Below are 12,738 nucleotides of genomic sequence, written 5' to 3' on the forward strand. Positions count from 1 at the left end.
TGGTATCTGCCACCATAGAATGGTAAAAATCAGTTAAACAAACAAAAAATCTCAAACAAAACAAACAAACAAATCCTCTTCACTTACTAATCTGAGTTATGTGATGCCCTGTGTGGGAGCAACCTAAAAATATTCATGTTCATCAAAATGGCCCTGAAGAGAATACTGTAAGTAGTACTTCAAGCTGAAGAGAAGAGTAAACATAGGCAGGAGAAGTGAGAAAGAAATACAAAGTACAACTAAGAACATATATATATAAAATCAATGAAATGATTGCAGTCAACACACACCCTTCCATAATATTTTCACTTTACTATAAATGCTGTCAATTCTCAAACCAAAAGCTGAAGAAATAAATTCCATATTTTTATTCATTTATTTATTTATTCATTTATTTATTTATGTTTACAAGAAACCCCTCTCAGCTCTGAAGATAGGCTCCATCTTATAGAGAAAGGATGAGGTATAAAGGGAGCAAGCAGACTTGCTATCCTATTATATGACAAAATATTTCCATATGAAGTCAGAGGAGACAAATGAAGAGTAATTCATTCTGACCTAGGGAAAAAGTACTGAAGAAAATATTGGAATATTAAACATATATACACCAAACTCTAGTGCACCTAATTTCATGAAAAGTGTGCTACCACAATTAAAGATACATGTTATCACCAAATTCGTAGGTGATTTCCATACCTCATTTTCTTTAATATTCATGTTGGCTAGACAAAATATAAACTAACTTCAGAATTAAGTGACGTTTTACACCACATGGATCTATCACATCTACAGAATATTATGCCAAACAGCAAAGAATACATGTTCCACTCATGTGGCCTTAAGAGACCACATCTGTATGGCATCTCTTATTCCTGTGTCAGTTCCTGTATTGGGAGTGCTCAATAAGTAGTGTTTTTTGTTTGTTTTGTTTGTTTGTTTGTTTGTTTGTTTTGAGACAGGGTTTCTGCCATGGCTGTCCTGGTCTTGCTTTGTAGACCAGTCTGGCCTCGAACTCACAGAGATCCACCTGCCTCTGCCTCCCTCAGTGCTGGGATTACAGGTGTATGCCATTGCACCTAGCTTAAATAGTGATTTTATAGATTATAAGTTAATGTGTTAGACACAGTTTTAATTTTTTTTCTGTTAAATTTTTCTTTAACTATGAGAGCTATTTAATTCTAAAATATTCTCAGCAAATTTCTCTTGAAAATTCTGGTCTTTCATCTAAGTCTTGCTATTTCTGGAATGTTAAGAGTATGTGAGAGCTCCCCAGTGAAACAAATTCCTGGATTTTGACTGATATCATATTTTTAATGTCATCATCTTCTCTGTAGTGTCTTGGGTGAATACCTCATTAATATTGTTCAGATTAATGATTTATTTTTTGTGTCTAGCTGTTCAGGAATTTAATAGATGAGTAAATCTGATCTTGTTAATATAAACATTTTATACATATCGAAGATACAAATATTTACTAGTGTTATCCAGTATTGGATGCTACATGCTACAGTCCCAACCTGCTGTCCACTAGGTTACAGTAGTACCAAGGTTAAATTATGCTTAAACATTTATTATTATCTATTTATACTTAGAAACCAAACTGTTTATAGAAAATGAAGTTGTCACAGTTGTCAGCAATGGTAAGTTGCTGTCACTTGTCATATGGTTTCTGATTAATTCTGAAAGAGCTGTTGGTACAAGATAATTTAATTATGTATACTTTAAAATTATGTTCAATATCAGGATATGGACATTTAAAGGCGTAGTTATGGTCTGGGACAGGGGTAGAGCACTTGTTTGGCATGTGTGAGCTCCTGAGTTTGATCCTTAGCACCAGGAAATGAATAACACAAAACAGCAGTAACAATGGGAATACCTAGGAATTATGACTAATACATTCTGTTTCTTTGTTTCTAGAGAAAAACAGAAATCTGAAGCCAAAGACAGAAAAGTTCTGGAAATTTTACAAGTCAAGGATGCTAAAATACAAAAACTGGAGCAGGTTGTATTCTAATAAGAATATCAAACATTGAATTTGCTATAGGTTGTAGATATTTAAAAATTATTTGAAATTTTGTTATAATATTCATTAAGAATATCAGGGTTGCTGTGTTAAAGCATTGTTTTGAAATCACTGTAGTCAGAGTCTCATTGTTATACCATGCTGTTTCCTATTATCTGTCTTCTAAAGCAGTCAACCAGGTATAAAACTCATTAAAATGCTCATCAGGCTGTTGTTATTTTAAAATGGTATTCGTTATTCGTTGTTTTGTTGTATTTTTGCTATGTTATTAGTTATATGTTTCTGATACATATATTTTACATGGTTTTGGTTATAGAAAAGATTCACAACAGTTGGTGCTATTCTACTTTATCATTTGACAGTTTGCATTTTTGAATTGGTGCTGTCCTTTTATATATAAATTAAATCACACAATTAAACAAAATTTTACATATAACTTACATGTGTATGTATAATCATGATATTATTATCACAACTGTGAGTGCCACACAGTTCTTATCCTGAATCAAAGTGTTTTAATTGAGTTAAAACTTTTCCAGATCTTAGCCTGACATGGCGCCTTTAATGCCAGCTGTTGCGAGGTAGAGGCAGACAGATCTCTGAGTTTGAGACCAGTCTGGTCTACAAAGTGAGTGCAGGACAGCCAGGACTGTCACATAGAGAAATCCTGTATCGAAAAACCAAACTAAGCCAAACCAAACAAAAACCAAAAAACCTCTCCAGATCTGATCCTGAAATTGGTGGAGTCCAGGTAATTCCTGAGGTGCTACCATCTTTCCTCTTGTCTAGTTGCTCGAAAGTGCCTAGATGTCTTTAGTATCCACAGCTTCCGTGGCCCCTTTTTCATCATGCTCATTTTATAGGCAAACTAATTCTTCAAATCCTTTTGCTCTCAATTCTTCCTGTAAGCCTGAACCTGTGGACTAGTAATAACCATGGCACAATCCCTATGTTGGGTGGCTTTGACATTTTCTCAACCAGAGAGAGAGTCATTGTGTGGGACAGAAAATAGACCTGAAAGGGCTTAGAGGCTGAAGCAGGAGGATCAGTTGAGCCTAGGCAAGGACTTTGCTTCATACAAAAGGAAGTCTCCCCCACCCCCCACCCCCGCCTCTCTTTCCCTCTCTCTCTCCAGGGTTTCTCTGTAGCCTTGGCTGTCCTGTACTCACTTTGTAGACCAGGCTGGCCTCAGACTCACAGAAGTCCACCTGCCTCTGCCTCCTGAGTGCTGGGATGATAGGCATGTGCCACCACTCCACTTCAGTCTGTCTCTTTTAAACTTAGCTTCTCACAGGTTTCAGGATAGAAACTATGAGAATACAATATAGATATCCTCTGCTCAAATTCCCATTTGAGTCCTTGTTTCCATGACACACCACCGGCACTGCCCTTTTTAGTTGAGCATTTTGATCTGAGTTCTTGCCCAAAGTGCTTACAACATTGTAGATCTTTTGTGATCTTGTTCTATAACAGGATTTTTTTCCTGGGGAGATATAATGCATATTTCTACTCATTTCATATAGGTAGCCCACAACCAGTCAAAATATAATACCACCGAGATCCAAGTTGGTCAATCAGTGTGTTTATTGGGATTACTTACAGGAATGTGGGTAAGGGATTGCTTACAGGAAGAGAAATTACTCAAAGTCAGCTGCATCACCAAAGCCCACCCCAGCATGAGTGACACTCACAAAATCTGTGAACCTGAAAAGACTGCACAGCCTGCAAACAGCTCAGTGTAACCTGGACGATGTTCTTTCCAGGAGGCTCAGTTGGCAGCCTGGCTGACGGTGTTCTTCCAGGAGGCTCAGTTGGTCTCCATTCTTATTGGTAGCTCTACTTTCCTGAGAGTCTTCCCGGCAACTTGACATTTTAGAGAACGAAACTCTGAGCCTTTACTTGTTTATTCTTGGGGTGGTTGGTAGAAAATATGGTCAATATTAGGGTTTCCTGGAGTTACTTTGAGCTCTTTATCTTCTGTCTTAAAGCAGTTCCCTGCAGGACAGTGTCTCAACTTAGGAAGGAATTACTGCACAGCAGCCTACATCTTCAGTCGGCCTTGTCATTGCGTTAGGCACTACGCCAGTCTCACAGTCCATATCTCCACACGTGTCCCGATCCCTCCCACATACTACTTTCAAGTGGTTCTGCCGTGTGGTCATAGAAATGATTTCACTTACCTATAAGCTTACCTTACCTATACCTTACCTATAAGCTTCTTGTTACTCTGGCAAATACTTGATGGAACACCTTAGAGCAAGAAAGAGTCATCTTGGCTCACCGTTTTCAAAATTCTGGCCCATTTTGGCAAGAAAGGTGTGTAGGTCACACAGATCACTTTGTGGCCAGGAGGTCCACAGAGGATGCCAGTGCTGGCTCCTTTTTTTGTTTGTCCCTCTTTCATTCCATCTGCTTCCCCAGAGTATGGAATGGCTCCAGCCACGTTCAGGGTGGATCCTCCCTGCCTTGAAATGCCCTCATAGACAGCTTGACAGTGCGCTGTACGCACTTCCTCGTTATTTCCTCCTTCCGTCCAGTTGAGCGTCAGGATTAACACATGCTCTTAAAACTACATTGGCTTTTGTAACTGACAGTTTATTTCCCACTCATCAGTACTAAGAGATAATCTATTGGCCCACTTGGTTTTGGGCTAGCAAGTGTGATTCAGTTTCTCACAAAAGTTACTTTAATTAAGTAGAAAAGAATGTTCTATGTATGTATTTATTTTCTCTTTGTGGCACATGCTTTTTTATTCTCTATATAGAATGAAACGGTGTGTTTCCCTTTATTACTGCCATCAGAATGAACTATTCCATAATCATCTTGTGGCTTTAGGGAAAATTTATGACAGTATGCATCCCTCCTCTCTGTCCATGTCTTGAACCTTCTGGAGCTTCCAGGCCTCAAACCTGCCCACACTCTTCAGCTATTCCTTTTGGACGGATTAGGCTCTTCTGCCTCCCACTTCTGCCCCCACGGTTCCCATGCAGCTCTCTGCTCTGGACTTTCTACTCTCATAAATTGACCTTGTCTATATTTCTTCTCTGTCCCTTCATTTTGGCAAATAGTGATTTGTCCAGAGACCCCAGCTCTCTGAACAATCTAAGAATTCTGAGTTTTTATGTTGTTGTTTTACAGAGTAATATTAAGTAACCTTTCCACTAGGAATTATAGTTTATGAAATACAGTAGCCATGAGAATGGCATTACTTTGAACTCAAGTCTTTACTGTATGTCTAGTCAAATTGGCAGACTGTTAGGCTGGATATTTTTAGCTTTTATAAATAATGTTCACAGAAGTGAAATCTAATGTTATCACATATATAATTGATAATAAAGACTGCCATGCAATTGTAAGACCAGTGGATGGGATGTTTCTTAGCTTAGTTCAGACAAAAATTACAAAGACCAGAAGTATAGCTCCCTTTAGAGTTGTGAACTCTAGCTCTTAGTGTTGAGAGCACTCCTTTCTTTGCCTGCCGTCTGTGCTGTCAGCCATCAGCATCACCAGCTCGTACTGCGGCTAGTTCTGCTGTGGGCACTGCTCATGTCTAGATTGCAATAGTGAAAAGGCAGAGCAAAACCCACCATACTAAGCATTTATTTGGGTTAGTTTTGCAGCATGTGAAAGCTAGTATACAGGGCATAGTCTTCACATACTGACTCTGTGGGGATTTAAGCTTATGTGGGCAAAAGAGCCAGGTTGGTAAAGGCCAAAGTTCACTGTTGACTGAAGAATTTCTGCACCCGTCCTGATCACCATTTGCATGTAGCACCAGGTTTTCACTGGACTCCAGTCTGCTCAGGCCTGCTGGGTCCATCAGCACCCTGAATGATGACTAGCAGGCTGTAGGAACACTAGCAAGTCAGGTGGGGAGCTGATGATAGCAGACAGAGCCGCTCCACAAGTTTCAGCTAGGGCTGAGGGGATTGTTGTGGCAGCAACAAGTAAGCAGATCGCTGAAGGGGCAATGGCAGATACAGCGGCTATGGCAGGTGAAGATGTCATGCTAGTCAAAGGGCAGACACAGCATTAGGGACAGTGGTGTTGCTTCTGCTAGAGAAGTGATAGGTGTGTCTCCTTCCACCTCCCCCCACATATAAACTCCTCATTGTTAGGCCAGTGTGGCTGCCTGCTCCCAACCTAGGACTGCAGAAACTATCAGTGGGAGTGTGAGGTGCAGTATAGTCAGTCCATTTAGGCTTGAGAAAATCAGCAACAAACCAAGAAAAGTAAATGTAAACAAAAAATTCCACAAAACCTAGCTAGCAACTAAGGACAAAAGAAAGAAAGTTGCCCAAACAAACAGGAGTCCACCAGCTGTGAGGAAGATTGAACCTTTCTTGTTCTGTCACAGAACTGTAGCTATGTCACTGCTAATTATAAAATTAAGTTATGTTGCATATAGGAAGTAACATTACTTCTGATAACCTAGTATACTGCAGTTAATCAAATGCTGGTTACACATTAGCACCGCCACCCCACCCCCGGCCACCATCTAGGAAGCGCAGAAATGAATGTTAGTTTTCCTAACCCTTCTCTTCTCTTCTTTATCCTTGAATTAGTTGTAGCGGTCTTACTACTTTTCTGTATGTTATTAAAGCTCTTATTTCCATTTTGAAAGTGGTTCATGATTAGTAATGAGTTAACTGTGCCCCAGCACTGCCTAGTAGGGTTTTAGGCTGGATGCTGTTCCCTAATACATACTTACTCTTTAGGCTTCTCATGACCGTGGTTTAAATTATTCATTTGTTGGTTTGTCCATGATAAATTATTTGTTTCGGACATGCTTTGTCGTGTTGTCCTTTATGTTTTATGGCTCCTTTTGAGTTCTGTTTGCTATTTCAGTATGCACTCATGTCAGATTATTAGAAATTTACTGTATCTAGAAAGATTTGGTGGAAACATTTCATAAAGCTGAATTTTAAAATTGATTGTAGCTGTGTCTAAATTAGATTTTTTTCACTAGGAAAATGTATTTAATTTTTTTAAATTACACAAGTTAGTTTATCCACTTGTCAGAAATTTGTCTTTGTGTAACCCTGCTGACTCTGCAGTAGAGTAGCTCATGTCCCGCTAACTATCAGAATATGACAGTTTGGGCTAGCCACTAACCAACCTTACTTTGTGTTTTATTTATGAATTAGATCTGGTTCATACAAGTGTCAAACTTTAAATAATAAGTAGCTCACAGATGAATTTGCCCCTTCTATCCTATGTGTTGTCAGTACCCAGTAATGTTTAGCTCTTTGTCAAGAGAAATACTTGGTGCCCATCCCTTAGGGTTTGAACTGATTACAGGATAGATAAGGATACTGTTAATTTTATTACTTTTTTTGAAGGATAAGTGTATAGATTTTTTTTTATTTCTAAAGAGATTTAATGTTTATATCTTTGAATTTATACATTCTTATGGGTATTGGATTTTGCTAAGATTGTGCATATCATTTTGATATTTTTTTATTTTTTTCATTTTCTCCCCAATGCTTGGTGTGTGACTAAGTTGATTTAATGAACTATTCTTAGATTATAATCTTTTTTGTTTGTTTGTTTGTTTGTTTGTTTGTTTCTGAGACACAGTTTCTCTGTGTAGCCTTGGCTGTCCTGGTCTCATTTTGTAGAACAGGCTGGCCTCAAACTCACAGAGATCCACCTGCCTCTGCGTCCCCGAGTGCTAGGATCACAGGCACGCACCATTGCGCCTGGCTCTAAATTATACTCGTGTTGCTAAAAATTCCTTCCTGGGGGAGGCATAAGCAATGGCGCCTCCCCTAACCCTCCTCCTCAAGTGCCAATGATAAATTGAAGCAGAGTTCCACACAAGTTTATTTTAGGCAACCAGTGAATATTTTGGGTTTCTTTATAGAACATAGATGAGGGATTACTTATCCCCTCCAGCCAAAATGCTGTCCTTGTAAAGCTTTTTCCCAGAAGACATAGTGGCTTTTTCATGACCAGACAAGTGAAATCCCCTCTCCTCGTTCTACCTGGCCTATATACTCTAGCTCTTTCTTGAGGCCATGTGCAATTGCGGCAGCATCGTGTATAACAGGTAATAGGAGGGCCTCGTTATCCTCTCCATCCCTCCATTGTAGAGATACAGACCATCACCCACACAGCTGGGATAACTGTTTCACAAGGAGACTCAGCTGACCACTCCAAGGTAGCAGTTCCTGGACCTGGGGGATAGTCACACACAACTTTGTTTGAAAAACTCTACATAAAAAGTAATATTCATTCATGTGTATCTGGAGACATGGTTAAGAGTGTTATAGCTGCATTATCTGTGTACATCTTTCTACTAAAGAGGAAACAACTGAATTGTATAGTGAGACAAAGTGGGTATATCATAGTGTGTTCATAATAGAGCCATGTTTTCAACCAGTGTAGTTGGATTACAACTATATCCATCCACGTGGATAAATTTGGAAGAAAATATTGAACAAATACAGCAAGACACAGAATATGTATAGTATGAAGTAATATAAAGTTAAAATAAGGCAAACTACATAAATATTAAGTATAAATGTGTATTTCTTTAAACTGAAAAGAGAAAAGCGGGGAGGGGGGAAGATGTATCCTTCCAGTATAGCTGTTACCTCTAGAGTGATTGGAGCGGGGCGGGGGATGGTTAGATGATGGTGACCTATAGCCATGACAGATGATGGGGAGCTAGAGGATGAAGGACCTGAGGACCTCACAGATGATGGTGACCTATAGCCATGACAGATGATGGGGAGCTAGAGGATGAAGGACCTGAGGACCTCACAGATGATGGTGACCTATAGCCATGACAGATGATGGGGAGCTAGAGGATGAAGGACCTGAGGACCTCACAGATGATGGTGACCTATAGCCATGACAGATGATGGGGAGCTAGAGGATGAAGGACCTGAGGACCTCACAGATGATGGTGACGTTGCAATATTTAGTTGGTTAGTATGTAGAGCACTTCCACTTTTATCTTTTTCATCATTTTAACTCAATTTTATACATTATTTTTAGATGTATTCAATATCTAAAAACTTCTAATAGAAGTAAAATAAAGCCAACAGTTAACAATACAGTTGTATTTTTTCAATTGAGCACAGGTGCTTTATTTCCTTATTCCTCTTAACTTCTACTCATTTTACTCTTGAATCTTAATTCTTGTTTTAGTTTTCATCCATCTTCCGGTCTTTGGAGAGGTTGTAATAAGGGATAGATCCTGAAATATAAAATAAGTAGATATTGAGGGATTGGAGCATCCATGTTACACAGAGATAGAATAAAGGTTAATATCATACCTAGAGCCTGAAGTGGCCGCCTCCTGTAGCCAGGCAGGACTTCCAGTGAGGGAAAAGAACACCAACTACCCACAAAACCTTCAACCCAAAATTTGTCCCACCTATATGGTATGCTGGGACAAATATGGAGCAAAGATTGATGGAATGGCCAGTCGAAGACTGTCCCTACTTGAGACCCATCCCTAGGAGAGAACTAGTCCCTGACACTATTAATGCTACTCTGCTGTGCTTATAGACAGGAGCCTAGCATAACTCCTCTGAGAGGCTTCACCCAGCAGCTAATGGAAACAGATGCAGAAGCCCACAGTCAAACATTAGATAGAGCTTAGGGGGTCACATGGAAGAGTTGGGAAACAATAGATGGAGGCGGAACGGTCAAGGACTCTACACGAAGACCTACAGAGTCAATTGATTAGGGCTCATGGGGGCTCACAGAGGCTGAACTACTGACCAGAGACTGGTCCTATGTAGCAGATGAGTAGCTTGGTTTTCATGTAGTCCCCCAACAACTGGATCAGGGGCTCTCTCTGACTATGATGCCTTCCTTTGCATCTTGTTCCCCTAACTGAGCTGCCTTGTCTGGCCTCTGTGGGAGAGGATGTACTTTGTTCTGCAGCAGCTTAATGTGCCAGGGCAGGTTGGTACCCATGGAGGACCTACCCCTTCTCTGAGGAGAAGGAGAGGGGAGAATGATGGGAGGTGGTGTGCCGGGAGGGAGGGAGGGCCTGCGAGGAGAGAGGCAGGATGTAAAATGAATAAATAAATACGTTTAATAAAAAATACCCCCATAGCTTCTTCAAGACCTAGCTATTCCACTCCTTGGAATATACCCAGAAAATTCTCCACTACACAACAGGGAAATGGGCTCAACCATGTTCATAGCTGCCTTATTCATAATAGCCAGAACATGGAAACAACTTAAGTGTCCCTCAGTAGAAGAATGGATAAAGAAACTGTGGTACATTTACACTATGGAATACTACTCAGCTATTAAACACAAGGAATTCCTGAAATTTGAGGACAAATAGATTGAACTAGAAGTGATCATAATGAGTGAGTTCACCTAGAAGCAGAAAGAGTCAAATGGTATATACTCACTTATATGAAGATACTAGTCCAAGGGGCATGTCCCATGAAAGTCTTCACTTACCAGGAAAGTGGGTCAGAGGGGAGGACATTCTATTGGGACTTTAGGTGAGAGAAGCATGGGAGAATAGGGAAATAGAAGGATCCAGAGGGTCCTAGAAACCTACAAAAAGAACACTATGATGGGTGGATCTGGGCCCAGGAGTCCTGCTCAAACTATGACACCAGCCAAGGACAATACGAATCCCTACCCAGATCTAGCCAAGGGACAGGACATTCTCCACAGTTGAGTGGAGAGTGGGGTCTGACTTTCACATGAACTCTGGTACCCCATTTTTGACCACGTTCCCTTGATGGGGAGGCCTGGTGTCACTCAGAGGAAGGATAGTAGCCTTCCAAGAAGAGACTTGATACCCTATGAGCATACACAGGGGGAGGAGGTCCCCCTCAGTCACCGACATAGGGGAGGGGAGTAGGGGGAAAGCGGGAGAGAGGGAGGAATGGGAGGATACAAGGGATGGGCTAACAATTGAGATGTAATATAAATAAATAAAATATTTTTAAAAATACCTCTGTAACTAAAATGTAATTATAATAAAAGCTTCAAGCCCATATTTTTTTTTAAAAAAATGTTAGTTTCTACTGAAGTTTTTATTTAAAACAAAAACAAAGCCAGATACAGTGGCCTAGACCTGTAATATCTACTAACAGATGGCTGAAGAGAGATGATTGCCACTTAATTGAACTCAACCTGGCCCATGTAGTAAGGTACTTGCCAGCTAGGGCTACAGGGTAGGATTCTGCCTGAGACAACCAACCAAATAAACAAAGGAACAACCAAACATCAACAGCAAAACCCCAGTGTTTCTGTGTTGTGTCTGCTTCTTGGTTGTGGACAAATGCTGACACAGTTGGATCCGACTTGTAGGCTTCAAATAAATGTTAGGCCAGAGAACAAGTGCTTGAGCTAACTGGAGGAGTGGAGCTAGTGACAGAGGTCACAGGGATCCAGGAAGGAGACAGCGGCAGGTATGGGGATCGGTTACACAATGCTGGTTTGGAGTAGCAGCAGGCAGGCCAGCAGACTCATGCTCCTGAACTTTAGATATGAAATAGTTACTGGGACAGGGACAGGGCTGGCACTGTCTTCCACTGTGTCACATAGAGGCGAAGTTAATGGAGAAGGGGTGCACTTTCTGAAAGGAAAGCCATAAACAGAAGCTAAGAACTGAAGAGCAGTCTTCTGTTTGCCAGTTAGGAATAGGATAAACATCTAGCTGCTGTGAATAATATTTAGCTAAAATTATTATAACCTTAGTATTCTGTCTGCAGAACAAAATATTTTGTCACCCAACTTTGACCTTTTTATTTTTATTTTTGAAATGTTCATTTATTCACAAAACTACAGTTGTTGTTTTTCTAGAACTGTTTTCAAAATATTACCCAGTAATAGAATAATTATATCTTATTTTAGCTCTACGTACATTTTCCTTAGTAGAGTTTTAAAAATAAAATTTTGGTGTATTTTCTTTCTGTACACTTAAATGATTCCTTTCAGTGGTACAGTTTAGTTAGTATTTCGTATTAAGTCTTAAATGTATTTTTCATCTTAAACTAATAAATAGGTGGCCTTGCACATTTTAGGTGAAAGTCCATGGTTATGGTACAGGAACTGAGCACTGTGGTGTTGGATTTGACTATGAAAGCCAGTTAGAGCTACCATTAACAACTAAGGTATAAGCTCATGAAATAAGCTGCTTTTTTTTTTAAAGACATGCCAGTTTACAGTTGGTTTAAATCTTCCCCACAGACTGAATCAGTACTCAAACAGGAAATAAATGACCTTGTGAAACAGAAGACCGTGGTTGATGAAGAAAATGCTTTCTTGAGGAAAGAATTCAGTAATTTACAGAAGAGATTTAAAGACAAAAGCCAAGAAGTTAAGGTGTGTTGACTTGTGCATAGCTGTACAGTACCTTCGCTTTGAAGTCCCCCTTGAAGCTCTGCTAGCCCCTGTGGCACAGACAGTGACAGGCTTGCTGGAAAATTGCCTTAGGCCCTGCTGTAGCACACAGTTTTCTCACATGCAAAAACTCTGATAAAGATGCTTTAAAGCTAAGACTCAGAGCTTTATAACTTACAGATAAATAGTTAATGATGGAAATGGAGCTAAGAAAGTAGGAGTGTGAATATGTGGCTTCTTGTAATTAGATTCTGATGGGACTGGCATTATTAATTGATAAAACCCAGGTCTGGGAGGATATGTCTGTGTGGGTCTCAAAAATAGCTGGGGACAGCATCAAAGGCAGCTTGATCAATTAATGGGCTCTTTGCAAATGTGTA

The 12,738-nt window shown here is 39.9% G+C and overlaps 1 protein-coding gene across 8 annotated transcripts in view; it reads left to right on the top strand.

Moving 5' to 3' along the window:
* CNTLN (centlein) overlaps positions 1-12,738 on the top strand; it is a 251,852-nt gene that overhangs the window by 52,304 nt on the left and 186,810 nt on the right. For all 8 annotated transcript variants that reach the window (XM_084779053.1, XM_084779054.1, XM_084779056.1 and 5 more), the window contains exons 3-4: positions 1,918-2,002; positions 12,206-12,340. In XM_084779053.1, coding sequence (XP_084635179.1) covers positions 1,918-2,002; positions 12,206-12,340 — 220 coding nt within the window. The remainder of the gene's footprint in view (positions 1-1,917; positions 2,003-12,205; positions 12,341-12,738) is intronic.

The sequence above is a fragment of the Acomys minous genome (genome assembly GCF_964271855.1).
Source record: "Acomys minous genome assembly, chromosome: 1".
In the NCBI taxonomy this organism is placed as follows: domain Eukaryota; kingdom Metazoa; phylum Chordata; class Mammalia; order Rodentia; family Muridae; genus Acomys; species Acomys minous.